Raw genomic sequence first — 20283 nt, 5'->3', positions numbered from 1 at the left:
GTTGAAAGTAACCTATGTATCAGTTATTCAGGGAAGAAACTCCCACATGTCATGCCTCCTGGTGATTCAAATTTTTGTGTTAACAATGATGCTGTTTGTAGTGGATTTGTTGTTGTTGATGTGGACATCTTATCTTCTTCAATAAATGATGTGGTGAAATGTAAATAAAGTGATGGTGTAGACTGTCTGGAAATAACTGAAGAACAAAGTAGCAGGAAGGGTTTAGTTGTTCTGTGTAGATCCTGCAATAAATCTACCTCGAAAATGACTTTGAACATTGTGCATTATTCATATGATGTGAATTTGAAGTTGGTGTATGCAGTGCATCGAATAGGAAAAGGAAAAAAGGCTGCTTAAATGTTTTGTGGTTTGATGGCCCTTCCTCCTCCCAGTAGGTTCATAAGGTAAATCCTTTTAGGTGCCTTGACAGCTGTGTCTAAAGCATCTATGAAACGTGTAGAAGAAGAAATTGTAAATATTTGTGGAACCAGGGACATTACTGTTGCACTTGATGGGACATTACAACATTGGGGACATCATTCCTTGAATGGTATTGTAAGTGCTACTTCTCTGGAGGAAGTAAATGTTGTTGATGTTGAGTGCTTATCTAAGTACTGCCACACCTATCATGGTAACACTGAAGGACATATTGAACATCAGTGTTCTAAGAATTATGATGGTTACAGTGGAGGCATGGAGTGTGATGGCGCTCTAAAAATATTTCCAAGGTCGGTGCCTATTTATACTGTTCGATATATGAAGTACCTATGCAATGGGGACTGTAAAGCTTTCAATAAAATTAGTGAGTTCAATGTTTATGGTGACACCTTGGTAACAAAACTGGAGTGTTGCGCAAATATGCAAAAGAGGATGGGTGCTAGGTTGAGGAAGCTACAAAGAGAACTGAAAGGAAAGTTGCTATCTGATGGAAAATCTCTGTATGGCTGAGGCAGATTGACAGAAACTGAAATAGACCTCCTTCAGAGATTTTATGGACTGGCCATTGGATGAACTGCACCTCTGAATGAAGTTACAGCAATGAGAAAAGCTGTATGGGCCACCTACTTTGATAAGTTGTTGACAGATGACCACCCTCTTCAAGTAATTTCCCCTAAAGGAGCAGGTTCTTGGTGCGGTTACCAAAAATCAAAAGAAAGTGGTCAAATATACCATCATAGCATTCTCTTCCTGAGCCTGTTATGAAGTAAAACCAATTTTTAGAGACCTGAGTGACCCTGTTTTGCTTAGTAAATGTCCTCATAGGGGCACTCAGAATACAAATAAAAGTTTCAACCATTGCATATGGGAAAGATTACCCAAGAATGTTTTTGTAGAACTAAATAGATTAAAAGTTGGTGTACTAGATGGAGTGATAGGAAGGTTGAAAGTCCTGAGAAATTTAGGCATAAAATATGGCTCTAATATGGAAGATCAGTTGCTTGTGCGTGACAGACAACGGGTGCATAAAGCTGAAAGATTCGCTCTTAAAGTTAAAAAAGAAGCAAGAAGTTCCAAACGAAATGCCAAGAGGAAGCTTGAAGATGAAGAAATGCTGCAGGATGAAGAATATGCTTCAGGAATGTTCCGAAGCACAGTTTAATTACATCTTCATTTGCAATTTCCCGCAAGTTGTATTTTTCAGAATTCGTTTACAAGTATTTCGTAAATTTTATAAAGCATTGCTGTAATTTTTTTTTCTGTAATTTGAAATAGTCCATACATATGTAGTAGACCTAAGCTTTATGCCAGAATCAACTAAATTATAGAAAAAATAACATTTTTATTAGGAAATAATTATAAAAATTAAAATGTAAGATGTGATATTTTTTTTAGTCATTGTAATATACATCATAGGTGGAATTAAATAGGTCTAGTACCTCAGCCATCATGTCATGCATATCTGGTAAAAATTTGATCTCCTTCAAATCTATAACATTGGATTAAATGGTACCTCAATTTGACGAAACATTTTGGGGAAAAAATTGCATCCATTTCCTTGTAATTTTTTTAGTAATGCTAAGCGGGTTCAAAAATATTCAAAATACTTCTAATTTGTTTAGGAAGTGTGCTGCATTACCTGATACCAACAAAAAATATGTTAAACATATACATTATAAACAGTGCCAGAAAGAAAAACATGTTGTTTCTTACATAATATTGAGCTGGAAAAGTTCCCTGTATCCTGAACATTTGAAAAAAGCAGTTTCCTACCTTGTATATTTATTACCAAATGATGGAAAATCCGGGAAGGAATATAACAATATTATGAAAAGGATAGTTGCCACTCACCATTTAGTAGAAATACTGAGTCGCAGGTAAACATGACAAAAAGGCTGTCTGAAAGTGGGCTTTTGACCAACAAGGCTTTCTTCAAAAATAAAAAAAACGCAAACGCACACGTGCGAGACCAGCCTACATCAGCCAGCCAGAGACTCTCTCTCTCACACACACACACACACACACACACACACACACACACACACACACACACACACACACAGTGGCATTTCGAATCTGTGGCTGATTGTCCAGATTTAATTGTTCAGTGACTTCCCTAAATTAATTAAAGCGAAAGCCAAGATGCTTCTTTCAAAAGATCATGGCTGATATCTTTCTTTCCCATTTCCCAATTCGAAATTACACATCATCTTTAATGAGGTGTAAAGTCTTAGTTGTCGTCCTTTCCCACGACTTAGATATGTCATTGTTTATTTTTGTCTGATCACTTTGATGCTGTAAATTCATATTTTAGGTGTGGTGATCTGATTTTTAAATCTCTCTACAAATGATAATTTAAAGTGTTTCTATGGAGCTGTGCACATCAAGGTTCAGTGTAACACAAATGTTTGAATAAAAAAAAAAAAAAAAAAAAATGGTTCAAATGGTTCTGAGCACTATGGGACTCAACTGCTGTGGTCATCAGTCCCCTAGAACTTAGAACTACTTAAACCTAACTAACCTAAGGACATCACACACACCCATGCCCGAGGCAGGATTCGAACCTGCGACCGTAGCAGCAGCGCGGCTCTGGACTGGAGCGCCTAGAACCGCACGGCGACCGCGGCCGGCAAATGTTTGAATAGTTCAGCTGTTTCAGAAATTTTTGTCCATTTGATTTCTAGTGTTGAGCTGCACTAAAAGTGCTATTGCATAATATTGTTGTTGAAACAGCATATTGGATTTTTTTTCTTTTTTTTTTCTTTTTTTTTTTTTCTCGAAATTATGAGAACAGGTTAAATGTTGTTGTTAAATGATCCAACAAAATGATGAGTCTGGTGATTGGTGGTATTCAAATCAGCCATGTAAATTATATTCAAAAGGTGTCATTTCAGTTTTTCTTCTTTTGTCTGTTTGTTTTCTGAATTGGAAAAAGGTGCAGTTGATTGTCTTGTTTGTATAGCTTTAACTTAATTCAAAGTTTATTCTAATAAACTCCATTCCTATTTAAACTTTCAGTTTCAAAAATTAATAAATTTTGTGATTGTCCTTCATGTGAATACTTTGCATGTAGTTGTCCATGGAAAAAACATGATTCTTTTAAAATTCATTCCACAATATTGAAATCTGTTCCATTGTGCTTTCTTTATAGGCATACTATGCGCTATATTGCCAGAAATAGGAGTCCTGTAAAGGTTACAGGTAAATTAGTTGAAATGAGTGGAATTGGTGGCATGGAAACTGACTTGCCCATTTCTTTTCCCAGTTAATATAGCCACTTCTGTGATGTTGTTTAGAAACATTTTTGTGAGGGTGTACCAGGAACATTACATGACGTTAGCAATTCTGTTGCAAAGTTTACATTTTGCCTTGGTTCATCATTGTATCAATAAATGTACATATTTTTATCTTCCCATTGTTCCGCATTCTATAGTTGCCGATTTGTTTGTTTGTTTGTTTGTTTGTTTGTTTGAAGTAGGTCCTTCTACCCTCTCCCTTTACTTTTCCCACACAACCATTCTTTGTTTTACCGAAGTATGCACTTTTTCTGAGTTGTGTTTAGAGTGTTTAAGTATATTCCTAAGATTTAAACACATTTGTTAGCATTTGAGAACATTTGTATCAGCTCAGGAGCATTATTAAAAAATGTTGAATTCCCTTCTCTCCCCCCCCCCCCCCCCCCTTCCCTTGAGAACTGCATTGATGCAAAAGACACACATACGATGTGGACACCACAAAGTGATTGTGACTACTTCACTCATATCTGCGCAGTCAAAACTAAAATTACAACAGCCACCAACTCATTGTTACTGTATTGCATACGGGGGTGACCAACAATAGCACCAGATACAAAAACGCAGTGGGTGTTTCCTTGTATGTGAAGCCTAATCTCAAAAACTGCTGTAGGGATTTTGGTATGGTTTTCCTTTTAACACACTGGCTGAATCATGAGGAAGTTTATTGATAATCTGTGGCAGTTAAGGGAGTGTGACTCTTCTTGTTTTTCCTGGCTCACTTACCAAAAAATTGTGATCAGTACCAACACATTGTGATCCATAAGCACTACTACTTGCCTGATATTCCAAGTATGTTGTCAAATTCATTATGCCAGGAAAGTGTGTTAACCCATACTGGTCTCATGTTTTTCACACATAAGATCTGGGTAGTGAGAAGTTAAGCCTCCAATGTTCTAAAGACAGTTGTTTCATGTGCAGGTTTAGTCAGGGGCTGGGAAAGATCTTTTGGTTAGAAATTTTTCTGTCAACAAATTTTATTCATTTTAACAGTGTTATTCATTCTGTAAACTCACATTTCTGTAAGCATTTGAAAATTGTTTAGTAAGAATTTTCCACTGTATTCATAAAATAACAAATAATCACCACCACCACCTAAATTAATAACAACAGTTGACTGTGATGATTTTTATTGCTTCTCTTTGAATAAACTTACCATAGAGCCAGTTTTAATTACTATATCTGCTGCATGTTTTATCAGTATAAAGCTTCCCTGAAGACTTCATTAGTTAGTAGCGTGATCAGTTAGAAATGATTATAGAAATATATTAAGCAACATTGTCGAGTAGCGCATGGATGCTCATATTAAATAATTTTATATGCTTAGAAATGGCTTAATTGAACTTTGAAATTGGCTAAATGCTTGTTTACCAACAAAATGAGTGCTGGTGTAAATTTTTTATCTCGTACTTTTTGCTCTTCCACAACTGCAGGATGGAACTGTGTATTACATATGTCATAAAAATAGATCTCTGCACCTTCTAATTTTACCACATCTAGGATGCATTTTCTGTTTAACATAATTTTGTAAATTCAGTCATCTAATGCTTCTCCTCATAGTAAATAGTACATGGAATATACATGTCATTTTTATACATACAAGTACCATTTATACATAAAAGGACGAGGTGAAAAGTTGTCGGATAAGCACAGAGATGATGATTGTAATGGGAAAAAAAATTTGTATGCTTATGGTTCTTGTGCAGTAACTTCAGTACAAACTACATGAGCAGTTTAATTTACGTAGACAAAATTCCCATTTAAAGTAAAAGTTTGCTATGTGTTTTTTGTAGATATATATTATATCACAAATTAGTTTCCATCAATTGATAACCACTGGAAATATACTCAATTGATCAAGGTTTTGATCCAGTTTCTTCACTTTTAACAGTTGAGTAATGAGTGACTAAAATTCAGTGTTGCCATACCTATCTTAAAGATGTTCCATGTGAAAGACCTTCCAAAACTGCAACAAGTAGTGAAAGTAATCAGAGAGCATGATATGGCATTGGAAATTGTGACTGCAATAGGCTGATGGGAACAAAGAATATAGAGTGCATTTTGCATTAAGGGCTAGTTATGAGAAAGACTTGCACGAAATAGCTAGTAGATTTCTTGACCCAACCCAGATTAAGTACATTGACCTAAACAGGGACTTTGTTGAAGAACAAATGCATATAAGACCTAAAAGAAAAGTCATTGATTGTCACCCAAAGAGGTTTTCACCTTGCCTCATGCTAGAGAGATCCTATATAGGAGAGGAAGGTGAAATGGTTAAAAACGAGCACATCAAAAGTGAAACAAAGTGCTATGTCTTTATGGTAAACACATTAAAAATAAACAATAGAAAATCCAGGATGGGATAAAAGCAATATTATGAAAAGGGTAAAATCAAACAATGCAAAATCCAGGATGGACTAATGCAGTATTACAGAGTAGACTGCTACTCATCATATGGCGGAGATGCTGAGTTGCAGATAGCGCAACAAAAAGACTATCGAACAAGTAAGCTTCGGCCAAAAAAATCTTAATCGGGATTAGTGAAACAGCCATTTCATATACAAGATGGGAGTTGTCATTATAACGCATTCTCTGCTTCTGTAACCATCCCAGCCACAATCTGAGGTAACTTGCTGTCCTCACACCCTCCACCCTAAATTTCCATCCCCTCTGTGCTATCACCCTTCAAACTCCTGTCCCCCACCCTCATTGCACTCTGTTCTTGGCCAGTGCCACCAGTCTTTTGCCCATCTCTGCTGTTCTCTTGTTCAGCTCTCCATTCCCTCCCTCCCTCCCTTCCCCATAGCGCCGAGACAGTGCACTTGCAGCCTTGTGTGGTCAATGTCTAGTCCCCACACTGTGTCGTGCAGCATGGACTCCTCTCCTCCCACCAGTACCCTGCTATCTCTTCCCTTCCCCGGCCCACTTCAGAATGCTGCTCCCACTTGACACACCACCACTGCATTCTAACCACAGAAGCCAGAGAGAGCAGTCATCTATGCATGAGGTGTGCTTGCTTGCGTGAATATGTATGTGTTTTTCTTTACTGAAGAAGGCATTGGCCGAAAACTAAGTGTATAAAGTCCTTTACGTGTGCCTGTCTGTAGCTAAACGTGGTATCTGTATGGTGAGTAGAAATCTATTCTTTTCTTAATATTTTTGATATTTCAGCCTGCACTTTCCATTTTTCCATTTGTAGCGTTAACTGATACACCACGTCCTTCAGTATCAAAGCAGCTGTCAGGAGCATTGTGCAGTGATCACAGTTTGCCTGCTGAGGTACTGTTTCTTCCACATGCCAGAGGCAGCCGTTCTATTGTCCATGAAACACTGTGCTCATTAGTAATGGGAGGTAATCAGTCTTGCAATAAGCAGGTCTGCCTTGTACCTTAACCTTTTTAAAGGATTTGATATTTTTTCAACAGGTAATATTTTTCAAAAATAGAAAGGAAGGTTGTATAAACACATATACAAAAACAAAACCTTATTGAAATATATAGCATTTCATCCCGTGACAGCTGTGTGTTTGTTGACTGTATATGTGACCCTATTATTTCCATATACTCCTACTCACCTTTCAGCTCTTGTCCTCAAAGAATCATAAAGTGATACAAACATATTCTGCTGTTCTCGGAATTGGTCACATGTGTGGGACACACATTCCTAAAATGTGTGCAAATTTTCGGTAGATGCGTAATATGCCAATGTTTTTAAATGATGCTATAGCTAGAAATACAAAGACTTAGCATGAAGTGAACAGGGATGTCTTTCTGCTTAACTGATTAATTGTTTGGTTTAGTAATGTTGTAAAAGCTGTAGTAGCCCCCTTATGCATGAATCACGTCTGTTGTGTTTCTATAACAATAATGTCCAGCAATAATGCAGACAGTTAGTCATCCATGAAATATGATAAATAGTCTGTGTTGATGTGTCCAGTAAAGTTGCAACCCAGATGTTGATACAAAAACTAAGCTATTATCTTGCTGTCATGATTAAAATATCCAATATTTCATTTAAGTTTTCACACTAAAGAAATTTGTGTGATACTTCGTTTATCAAAGTAAGAATCACCATTACATAAAAAAAGTTCTGCAGTTATTTGTTTTTTAGTTTGATACCATGGCCACTTTACTTCCACAACTTTGACAGTTGGTGTCTTTTTCTGGGAAAACTGACAGAGGACACAAGTTTCATCTGCATTAAAAAATGGTACAGTAGCTGAATGGTGCTCCTGTGATAGGTCTTCTTTTGTTCCCTTAGTTTTCCTGTGTGTGTGTGTGTGTGTGTGCGTGTGTGTGTGTGTGTGTGTGTGTTTTCGTCTTCAAATGGTACCAGCTCTGTGTTATTAACCTACTATTACTAGCTTGGGACAGTTTGTACTAAACATCCAAAAAAGTTCTGTGGTGCTCATTAAACATTAACAGATTGCATTTATAGTAGTTTCAAATTGTTTGGTAAAGTTTAGTGCCTTAATAATAAAATCCATTGAAAGTGAAAATTACTGCAAGAAGTAATAGTGTCATTTTAAACACCAGTACTTTTCCAAACCCATTGAAACATAATGAAAAGAAGCATAGATCAATGAGGACTTAAGAGTGTCACATCTTATGAGCAGGTGAAGGTTTCAGATGCAGCACAGGGTGAACCCAAACCACAGCAAAATAAAAGCTATTCAGGAATATTTTCTGACAACTTAAATATACGGGGTTCGACGTCTCCAGCGGCTCATTCCAGAATGATTGCATTTTATTCGATTTGTGACTTTGATTTATATTTGAGCCTGTATTGCACTGGAAATATCTGCACAATGCTGCAAATGTACACTGTGTGTAGGTCTTGTTCAGAAACAAACTTTTTACATTCGCTCATGGTACTTGCTGTTGACAACATTAATGCCAACTTTACTCCCCGCTCTCAAGCTTGCCTTGGATACTGCTCTGTTTGGTCTCTGGTTTGCTTTACCATATATGATGATTATGCATTCACAGTGGTAAATAGCAGTGTGTATAGGTTTACTGATGAAAAGTTGGCTGATATTCACCTCCTGTTTGGGTTCATTGAATGCAGTCGAAGAATGGAGTTACTACACCATGCTGAACTGTTCCTGCAGCAAACACATCCACAACGCAGTACTTCTACATCATTGTTACACTGTGTTTTCTGTTTTACATTGTAGTGATTGCTGTGAAGTTATTTCCACTAAAAGAGAGGTCATTGTTGTAACAAACCAAATAAATTATCATTATGTTCTTACTCTGTAACTAGCCACAGATGACCGGGGGACCTTTATGCCACAGTACTTGGGGAAAAAAAAAGCCAACCAACTCTAATTTCACTGATGCATTTTTGATCGCCATGTATCATGAAGGAAGCAAAGAAAATAACTCTTGTTATCATAAGGAGCCAGCATGGCTGGAAGGCACTTAAATTCAAGACAGATTGAGGAGGAGAGACAGGTCACTCGTACACCATTTTGAAAGTGATTCACCAGTCTTTATTATGAGGGGAAACAGATTAAGAGGGAGGAGTCATAGTGTGCAGGCAGTCAGAGTTAGTACAGTTTCAGCTGAGAGATGACAGAAGAGAGTGAGCAGTACAGACTGATGCAAGAATGATTTTTAAAAAGTGAAATAAACAGCGCAATTATGATATAAGAGAATACTGGAAAAGGAGATGGGAGACAGTAAAAAGAAAGAAGAAAGGATAAAAAAGATGAAAAAGAATATGAAAAAACAGGAGGAGGAAGGAAAAATGAAATAAGAGAGAAACTGAGTAAAAAGAAAATACTGACAATGAAAAAAGTGTATAAGCAGACAAATGGGAGTAAGTTTTTTAATGCAATTTAAGTCCAGGAGGGTGACAGTACATGAAAATAGATGGGAGAGCAAGTTCACACATTTGGAGTGCAGAGAAGTTAGTGCTGAATGGGAGGATCCAAATGGGCCATGTGCTGTAGAAAACACTTGGGTCCATTAAGTCATACTATAAACCTTGCTCAGCAACTTTGCACATGGTATCCCCAAGACAGGCCACTCTGGGTCCATTCGTGTACCTGGCCACTTAAGTAGTGGCCATTTTATCTTAAAAAAAGTGCAGTGAACATGTATTTGTAAAAGGCTTGTGTGGCTTCGCATTTTGGTTTAGCTTTTTGATTGTATAATTTACCCATGGTGTGAATGGAGTGCTTGGGGACAAGTTTTACAGCAGGAATGACTGCAATGATAGGAACCATGACATAGGGATAGTGCTCTGGGGATGTCAAGGAAAGATGTAATTTTAGGCCTTTACTTGAGAAATTCCCAGCCTTAGCCAATGATACATTGAAGCATTCATGTTAGTATAGGGTGACAAGGACGAGATTTTTAGATAGTGGAGCTTTATTTGTTAAAAAGTGGGAAGATGAAATTTCCTGGAAGAAGTATTAGTGGACAAGACAAGACGTGGTGTAGTTATGGGAACAGGTACATTTGCATTGGATACTTCGGCTGTAGGAAAGGATTGTTTTCTGTTGGGGGTGGGGGGGCAGCTGTTGTCAGTGTGGAGTTATTGTTTAGATTTATATAGACAAAGTTATGGGCGTGAACTTCTGTGATACGGAGGTTAACATCAAGGAAGATTTTGAAATGGACCAGCTGAATTCCAGTTGGTCTTTGCTGCCTGCCTTAATCATCAAGTCTCCTGTCAGGTGGTTCCTCTCACCTTGCATTCTGTGTGACTTACCCTTGCTTACGAACCTTACTAAACATACTCTTTCATTCTTCCTGATGAAGAAACAAAGAATTATGAAAGCTACAAAAATTTTTTTTGCTATTAATGTATGTTTCAGCAATACTGAAAGAAATTAGGACTCCTGAATGTAAATATAGGACAGCAGTTCTCTCTCCTCATAATCTTAGTTTTTTCCAGTGAGGCATCCTTTGATAAAATTTATGTACTAGTAGTCCACAACAAGTAGTCCAATAATAAAATATCTGCGCAGACCAGATTCTGTTACTGCAGCTACTAGGCATGTATTTTCTTCAATACTGCCCACATTGGAAAGTCTTGGATGTAATATAAACAGGGCAAAAAAATGAAGATAATTACTAACTGTGTGGTTGGGTTGTTATATGGTGCAGATCCAAGATTAAACTGAAAGCTCAGCTTTCAAGTAATTTCCTGTTCAGAGCTAACAAACAGAACAAAACAAAACATACTCTCATGTATTATGTACACGTGGGTACATTTTCCAGGCATCCTGATGTTGCCAAGGTGGGAGGAACAAACAGTGGTGACAGGAACAGAGAGCTAGGCACAGAGGAAGGAGGGTCATCAAGGGACTGGGATAATAATGTGATTGGCGTGAGTTTGCATTAGAGTAGGAAGGGGAATTCTGTGTGAAAGAGCATGATAGAGCCGAGAAAGAGGAGAGCACAGTGTAGTGCGGTTACATATTAATAATAATTGAATCGAGGTTACAGATTGATGGATACAGAATCGCATTAAAGTGAAGAAGTTGGTTTAAAGGTGGTGGCTGGGAGGGGGTCACATCAAAACATGTGAAGGTTGGAATTAAACTGGAGCTAGTGCAAATTGAGATGAAGGCAATTGTGGGATTCCAGCTACAGTGGGTGGAGAAACATAATAGTTTAATCCCTGGATGTAATAAAAGATAACTATTGTATTTCCATTATACCACCTACAGACCAGTTCCTTTCCAACCTTACATATTTTTATACTATGATTATATAATTCATGTACATTCTTAATGACATTATATATAGACCACACAGAAAATAGTTACCATATTGAGAGTACCTATTGCAGCATATAATGAGAAACATTGCAGATGTGAGAGCAGCTAGTTCATGATGCTGGATAATAAGGTTCATATGTTCAGTGGTTGATGCACTGTACAAAATAGTAAACTTAAATAATAGTTCTTGTCGCAACTACCCCTAAACATTAATCACAGAGGAAGTGCAGTAGCCACCATACCACCTTCTTTTATTCAATAGAGAATATTGCAATAAAAGTGCTAACAACTGTAGCTGTACATTTTGCCTAAAGTTTCCATTTCCGGTAATTACATACATATGTATGTAATGGACAGTATATTATTGTGTTCAATTACTGTAAGATGTTAATTTTATAAGTCCTGTTACTTTGATTATTCCAAGAGAATTCCAAAAGGGAGTGGTAAATATATAAATTTCATTTCTGCTAATGAGAAATGGAAACTTTGTGCAGAAGGTATGTGCCTCACTATGAGAGCACATATATGTATTCTAAATTACAACAGTTATTATGATACATGGACCATTATATAGTGATCTTATTTTTCTTTTTCTCTTTTTCTTCTTTTCTTGTAGTCCATGCACCTAACTATCCTCTGCTCGATGGTTTGGGTAGGTGTTTATATATCAAAATAACTTTGCTACGTGATACGTGGTTGTTATTTGTGGTTTGCTGGAGTTGTGACATTAACAGATTTTCATGAATGTTTTGTGATTGTGGGTAATCAGTAAAGATTTGGCATTTTGTGTTTTTTTTTAAATAATGCATTGTGCAGTTCTCTGCTTTATTATTCTTGTATCATAGACAGCTGTCTTTGATAAATTTCAGTGCTGCATTGACTTGTATTATAAGAGACTGTCATAGAATATTGGTCATTCATTGGAATGGTATGTTTAATTTTATTCTCATTCAGTCTTCACATCATTTTATCTAAAACTGGTTTATGGGTGGATTACGAGTTTGAACTAAATGTATCTTTGTACTTCGCAATATAACTAGTTTCTTTTTCTCTTTTTTAAAAAGTACATTTAACACTTTCCGGTCATGGTACACTAGCATTTCTATGCTTACTCCAGTAGTTTCAGCAGCTATACACATTTCTCACACTACTGAATTAGTTTTTCTTGGTATACAAAGATACCTATTTGCTGAATTGCGTATATGGGTGTTGATATCTGCATATTCAGTTTTTCACATACTGCATATTTACAGATGGGTGTTACAAAAACCTGTGCTACAGGTATAACTCAGGAATTTGTGCACAGTGTGTAAAGAAATTAGTTTTAGGAAAAAAAGTGTTTAATTTCCTTTGTGATTTCTCCAATTATGTGGTCTAATAGATCTGTAAATAATATGATTTGATGTCATTAGAAAAGCCAAACATAAATGAAGTTCTTCCCACCACTGTTCTGGTGACCTTCCTCGCAATTTTGTTAGGTGTCCAGGTCATTTTATTTTATTTTTTTTTTAATTTGAAATAGAAAGCAGTTACTGTAGGATGGGGAATTTTGTATCCCCGTAGAGTCCATAAGCAGTGACCAGAAAGTGTTAACAGGTTACAGGTTATGAAACAGATAATATTTCAGTTTTCTGTAGGTATTAATTCTGCCAGAACAGAAACAACAAAGCAAGTAAATGACAGTCTCTTCTTGAAAATCATCTCGGCAACAGCTATAGCTACATGTTACTTCATGCATTATTCTTTGTCATGACCATTATACCAAGCTGAATGATACCAGTGCTGTAAAATTAAAGCAAAATGAATTTCTTCTTATAATGTGTGAAACTGCATGTTTTTCACAATTCTGTTAACACTTCGTAAGATTTTTACAGGAGTGTGATGCCATTTGCAGTAATAAAGCATTTTTTGCCTAATAAATCAATCTTCAGCATGTTCATGGGTAGAAAACAAATAATAAGTGGCATGAGAATGACACCAGTGCACAGCATTAAAAGTTGTGTGATGAGTGAAATCAGTTTTTGTAGCATGGTTTTTGTAGTACTTTTAATATACTAATGATTTGGAAGGCAGTTTTTCACTTATGCACCACATGAATTAAGATTAGTCTCTTCCATAGCACTGTAGCAGTGATTAAGCTGTAAGTACAAAAGTAAAGTTAAATACTTGTATGCACAGTGTTTCAGAGTCCACTGAACAGTGGGAACAGTCATATTTTAGAAAAAGAGAAACACGGATTTGGCTGAAGTAACAATAACAATTATCTACAGAGGAAGAGGATACTGTCTGCTAGATAAAACATTGATGTGCTCGTGAAAGATTCATGTATTAATTTTGAATTGCTTCAATCCTTATAAGATAGAAGGGTGCAGGGGGAGGGAGGGAGGGAGGGGGGGAGAGAGAGGGGGGGGGGAGGGGAGTGAGAGTGGAGATAAGTAACCCTGCAGTACATAATTATCCAGATACCTGTCGGTATTAGCAACTTTTTGACTTGGTTCTGATACTGAACCATGAACATTTTGAGCCTGTTTAATAAGTCAACCTATTTTTACACGAAATTTTTGGCTTTGCAGTGTTCTCCCATCAGCTTTCTCCTTCTCAAGTAAATAGGAGCACAGTGTAAATTTCTTTCAACTCATTTTGGCACTGTGTTGATAATTTTACATGCTGCAGTGGGTATGTGACTATCATTCAACATAATCTGTTTATACAGCCAAAGAAATGATGACTTCTTATAAGTAGATAAGACTGAAAGTTGACATCACACTCCTGTACTGAACTGTGTGTGCACATTCCATATACAAATTCATGCATTTTTAAATTCACAATTTGCAAAGTGCATAGAACATTGGCAGTTCTGAAATATTTGAACAGTGTTCACAGAAAAGTAATGAAGTGACCTGCTACTTCATCTTTCTTAATACTACACTGCATTTCTACATACTGCATGGGAGTTACATTTTTCCATTTCTTCAGAATACAGTATACATACTGGAATACTGTTAAAAGCTGAAGAGTAATGCATGTTTTTAATAAGAGGTATAGTTGGAGTAGGAATGCTATTTTTAATCACTTGACCTCTGTTTGTTTAACTAGCATTTGTATTAATATTGCTTATTTCATGTTATTATGTTACTAATAAAGTTGAAATTGCTTTCTTTTTATTACTGTTGATGTTGAATCATTACTGTATGTGCAGTTTCACTACATTCAGTCACACTTAAAGTTACTATGGAAAGTTAATGCTTAAGAAATACAATTAATTTGGTTTGGTATACTCCTGTAATTTGTTCAATTATTTTTTTAAGGTTTGTTATGTGTGTGTGTGTAGCAGTTGGCCAGTTCACATAAGGTTATTAAAATGGGGGGGGGGGGTCTGTGTTTGTTATTGGACTTGGTAACTTAATACTAATGTTGGCTCATTTGGTCTCATAGGCATTCCTATTTACTGAAAAGAGATTAAGATTTTTTTAAAAAAGAACTTGTGTCTAATGGCTTGAGTATGTATTGGGGGGGGGGGGGGGGAGGAATCAAAGTTTAGAAGTTAGTGTAAGAGTGTACTTTCATACAGTACTTTCTGATATTAAGCAGTTGCATCTAAATTTCAGTACTCATGAAGGTTCATATTCACAATAGATAAATTAATTTCAGTAGCTGCAGTCAATATTGGCTTATACTGTTTTTGCAGTTATTCTTACTAATATAAAAGTAATACTGATTGTATGATCATAATTCTGCAAAATTTCTTCATTTTGTATCAATCTATATTAATTCCCAAATATGCCAAGTAGCACAATGTAGTGATCTGATAGTTATTTTCTTAGGAAAATTCATGAAAAAAAAACTGTGACCACCTACAAGCCTTGATTATTGCTGTTCGTACAGATCCTTATATTAGTGATTAAATCTCTTATTCACAAATAGTTCTCCATGTTTTGTTAATTTGCTTTTGATACTCATGACTTATCATATGCTTTCTGTATGAAACATCCCAGTACCCACAGATGCAAATATCCTTTGAGAGTGCTGTGTAAGCTACTGTGGCTTCAAGTGTGTAAACTGTAAGACCTTATTCAAAAATAACAGTTCCTGGTAGTATGAAACGCTGCATCATATTGTAAAGTGGGGGATCTCCAAGACAAGGAGCTCTTCCTCCCCAGCTTGTTTGCATAATCATTTTGCAAACTGGCATTGAGTGCCAGTCCTCACGTCATTTTATTGTGGAATCGCAATAGCGGTTACGAGCTCCTGTAGTGAAGAAACTTGTGTAGCCATTGGTGAATGTAATTACTTTTATAACAATTCCTCTCCTTCCCTCAGACACTGCCCCCTCTCTTGTTTCTTTTTTAAGTGTTCATTGTGACTTGCATTTCATATTTTGTTACATTTTAAGTAAGCACATGTTCTTGGGCATTGTTCTTGGCAGGAACAATAATGCTCATATATTTTATCTTTAAATTCTTCTTTGTGGCATCTGCATGTTTTAATTTCAAATATGCCAAGGTTGTTTCTTTGGAATACAGTGCAGGAAGTATCTTGTTTTATGACTCATCTTTCAAATTCTTAAATGTGAACGTTATGTATATCATCTTTTTATATACAACACAAATGTTTGTAAAAACTATTGTTCAAAGTAATTCTTATCATCTTTAGTGAAAGTGAGACTGGAATAATAGAACTATTCTATTCTGTGCAGTCTCCACAAAGAATCGCTTTCATACAGTCGATTCTCTGCTTGGAGGGACACTGCAAGGCCCTGATTAAGATCGTGTTGAAGACAAACCTATCTGGATTCAAGCCAGTCAGCTCAAGAACTGAGTTTTGTTGTGCCGTTATGCAATTTCACACCCCTCTCCTGCCATATTTATTATATTGCACCTTTGGTGTATTTAGTTGCTATTGCCTATTCAACAACCTTCCCAGGGACCACATTCAGTAATGAAGAATTTATTTGAGTTTGGCTTGATTATTTCTTCAACTGAAAAACAGCCACCTACTTAAAGTGTGAAATTGAAAAAGTCTCTGTTATTGAAGGTGTAACACAGATAAGAAGATTATTTTACACATTATTTCTTGGGCTTTTGACTTCCTGTTCTCCAAATGATACTTTCTTCAGAGCATTGCGTCCACAACACCTGATCTTCTTAAATTCTTATATACTGTATTCTAGTCATCAGTATGATGTTTCTGTTCAGTGTTTATATTTCTTGCATTATCACTTATTATTATTATCACTATTGATAGTACTGCTATTAATATTATTGGTACTAAAAGTAATGCAGTTGTGTTTAGATATTTCTGTCTGTTGGGAAAATGGGAGAATCATTTGTGTTTTTGGTAGATGTCATTCTATTTGTTAGCCCCTCTCTCTTTGTGTCTTTGTTGTCTGCATATGGGGACAGGCTTATGGATAAATAATTTGTACTGTGGAATTTCTGTTAAGTTGGTCTTGGTGTGTAGATTTAAATTTTGTGGACAAGGGCAAGGAATTACTGTCTGATAAATGTCTTCTAAATTAGTACATCAAAACTAATTATTTTCTGTAGAATCTCTTTGTGACTGCTTCTTTAAAATCACCATGGACTTTGAATATGAAGCTAAATTTAAAATCTCTTTTTAAAGTACTGTACCAATTTTGAAAATTTATTTCTTTTTGTCTCCTTAGAATTGATACCAAGACCAGCAAGATCCTGTGAAGACCCACCACTTTACTTAACACTGAGAATGGGGAAACCATTAAATAAAAAGATTCCAAAGTCAACCCCCATTATGTCATATGGGAAAAAGAAAATGAGGCCAGAATACTGGTTCAGTGTACCCAGGAACAGGCAAGTATTAGAGGTTTTTGAGCGTGAGTTTTCTTTAATTTTATACATAATTGAGAATTCAAAAGTTATTTTTAATGTGCAGTGGTCACACATGAAATATACAATTAATTTAACATACAGGGAAGACTGTTTTACAGCTGTGTGCTGGATGAGGACTCAAACCTGGGGCCTTCAGGTTTTGGAGGGAAGTGCTCTGCCAACAGAACTACCCAAGCATGATAAATGTTCCATTCTCACAGCTTTATTTTTGCCAGTACCTCGTCTCCTAACTTCCAAACATCACAGAAGCTCTCCTGCAGAACTTAAAAGGCTAGCACTCCTCGGAGAAAGGATATTCTGGGGACACTGCTTATTCATAGCCTGGGGTATGGTTTCCATAATGAATTTTCACTCTGAAGTGGAATGAGTACTGATGTCAAACTCCCTGCGGATTATGTAGGAGAGCTGCTGCAAAGTTTGGAAGGTAGGTATTGGTGGAAGTAAAACTGTGACAAAGGGTCATGGGTCATGTTTGGGTAGCTCAGATGGGTAGAGCACTTGCCCTCAAAAGGCAAAGATCTCACATTTGAGTCCTGATTTGTTGCACAGTTTTAATCTACCAGGAAGTTTTATTTTTTTAAGTTGTTGCCCTGTACTTTCGACATGAGAAGAAAATGTAAACTTAAAGTCAATTCTTATGCCATGTCCTTTATGTATTGGGAATGTAATTCTTTAAGTATCATGTATCTCATTATTACCTTTTAGTATAGTTTGTGGTAAAAACGTGTATATTTGCAGGGTTGATGAACTGTACAGTTTTCTGATGCTGTGGATCCCCCATCTTTACGGTGACCTGGAAGAAATAGACTTCAAATCACGTGGTTATGAGTTAGTGGAATCAGATACAGAACTCTGGGATGATGAAGTTGGAGATGGAAATGGTCGAACAGGGGAAAGTCGGTCTCGATCAGGCAGTGATGGTGATGCAGAATTGGGGGAACTGACACGTGAATCGTGGGAGGTAAGTCATACATCTCCATTGTTTCTTGTAGTTAACATAGCAGTAAACAAACCTGTTGGCCCTCTGATTAAACTATTATTATTGGGGAGACCTAGTGAAGTCACTCAAGTTCTATCCCATGCTTAAAATTTATATTTTTAAATATGATTGTATCTGAGGGGTTGAATTGACTGGTCGTAAACACCACTAGTAAAAACATTGTTATTTTTAGCCATAAAGTCTTAATAGACTCTGAAGAGGTGATTCATACCCAATACCTTGTATATGGGTGTAACAATATATCACCCTTACAAACACATTAGCTACAGGAAGGTGTGGCATTACATGTCCAGTCTGTGGGGCTTGACTTGAAATCTTTAAAAAAAAGTTCTAGCTTATATTTGTGGGAAAATATTCTTACATAAAATATATGTATTTAATGTTATAATATGTGGAAATAAAACAAGTAGCAACATGCCGTTGATAGAAACTTAAGCTTAAAGGAAACAGCAAGTTAAAAATGTGGTATAAAAATTTGCTTGGATACTTAAAAGCAAGAGGGGCACAGAATATAAACAAAAATGATAATCCAACTTTGAAATTCATTGAGACAGAGATTTGTATCGTAGATCACAGTGGAACTTAGCTCAGCCTATCCCCTTTCTCTAACTTTGACTAACTGGTGACGGTTACCATATCTTACACCTGTCTCCAAATTTCACTCCTGTTCATATTTCTCAGTTCAGGTTTCGTAGCTTATAATTCTATCAAGTTTCTGTTTTGCTTCTTATGTTATTTCCACACAGCACTTCAATATACACTATCTGATGGAAAATGCGAAGCTCCCAGAAGACACGGTCAGAAATATATGCAATTTCTTACACATATACAACATGGGTGGGTATGAACTTGTAAATGATGAGTTGCAGTTCTCTTCGACAGGTAGAATGGCCACCAGAGTGTTGTAGCATTGTTTGTGTTTAGTGTTGTTACCAGACTTTGTAGGGTATATAAATGGTGTGAACAGCCTCAGATGTTGTATGATCACTGGGTGAAGGACATGGAAATGCCATGTAATCATGCAGGACACTGTAATCAGCACCAGACAAGAATTTGAAAGGGCTCTCATTCTGGGCCTCTGTTTAGCCGGCTAGTCGGCTTCTGCAATATTGAGATATGTGGGGCGTTTAGATGTGACGGTAGCCCAGTTTAGACTGCATGGGAACCTGAGGGCAGGAACACTAGTCTACGTCCCAATTGACCATCATGTCTGACCACCAGTAGGGAGGATCACCTTGATGTATGCCAAGTACATTATAGCACCTTCACATCAGCAACTGCCATCTGAGAGAAAATTATGGACTGACTGTGGCATTCTGTGTGATACCATGACATTACTCAGAAACTAACAGCAGTCAGACCAGGAAGTTACCGTTCCATGCATATGCTACCATTAAAACAACGCAGATGGCTGCACTTAGAGTGATGCCATGACTGGAAAGCATGGACTGCCAATAAATGGCATAACATTGTGTTAAACTATGGATCACAGTTGTGCACTACCCCAAATGACACTTGTTGGCAAGAATAATGGCATCATGGATAGAGGTGTCACATTCTTCTAACGTGTAGCAGAGGCACAACTGTGTTACTTCTTGTGTCATGGAGTGGCTGGCTGTTGAGTATGATTTCAGATCACTGCTGATAGTGATTCAGGGAACTCCGACAGCATAGCGGTATGTCACGAACATCCGTGTGTTCCCTCTTGTATGACATACTCACGGGGTCATTTTTCATCAGTACACACATGGCATTTCCGTCTGTGATCTGTCTGTGTGATGTTGCGGTACTGTCATGGCCAGCAAGATCCCTAGATCTGTCTCCAGTGGAATCTGAATGGGACCAGCTCAGACACAAACTCGGTCGCAGTGCCAGTATCCAGGATATCGAGGACTGGTAACAACAGTTTTGGATTAACTTGCCTCAGAAGAGGGCACAATGACTTGGACA

At 36.9% G+C, this 20283-nt stretch overlaps 1 protein-coding gene across 14 annotated transcripts in view; it reads left to right on the top strand.

Moving 5' to 3' along the window:
* LOC126162000 (nuclear receptor coactivator 7) overlaps positions 1–20283 on the top strand; it is a 790565-nt gene that overhangs the window by 601226 nt on the left and 169056 nt on the right. For 10 of the 14 annotated variants that reach the window (XM_049918207.1, XM_049918209.1, XM_049918219.1 and 7 more), the window contains 3 exons: positions 12083–12118; positions 17132–17294; positions 18072–18294. In XM_049918207.1, coding sequence (XP_049774164.1) covers positions 12083–12118; positions 17132–17294; positions 18072–18294 — 422 coding nt within the window. The remainder of the gene's footprint in view (positions 1–12082; positions 12119–17131; positions 17295–18071; positions 18295–20283) is intronic. The other 4 variants (XM_049918208.1, XM_049918211.1, XM_049918215.1 and 1 more) reach the window with 1 other exon arrangement.

Source organism: Schistocerca cancellata, chromosome 2 (genome assembly GCF_023864275.1).
Source record: "Schistocerca cancellata isolate TAMUIC-IGC-003103 chromosome 2, iqSchCanc2.1, whole genome shotgun sequence".
NCBI lineage: Eukaryota > Metazoa > Arthropoda > Insecta > Orthoptera > Acrididae > Schistocerca > Schistocerca cancellata.
The sequence above is the reverse complement of the archived record's forward strand: the minus strand, read 5'-3'. Positions and strand labels throughout refer to the sequence as shown.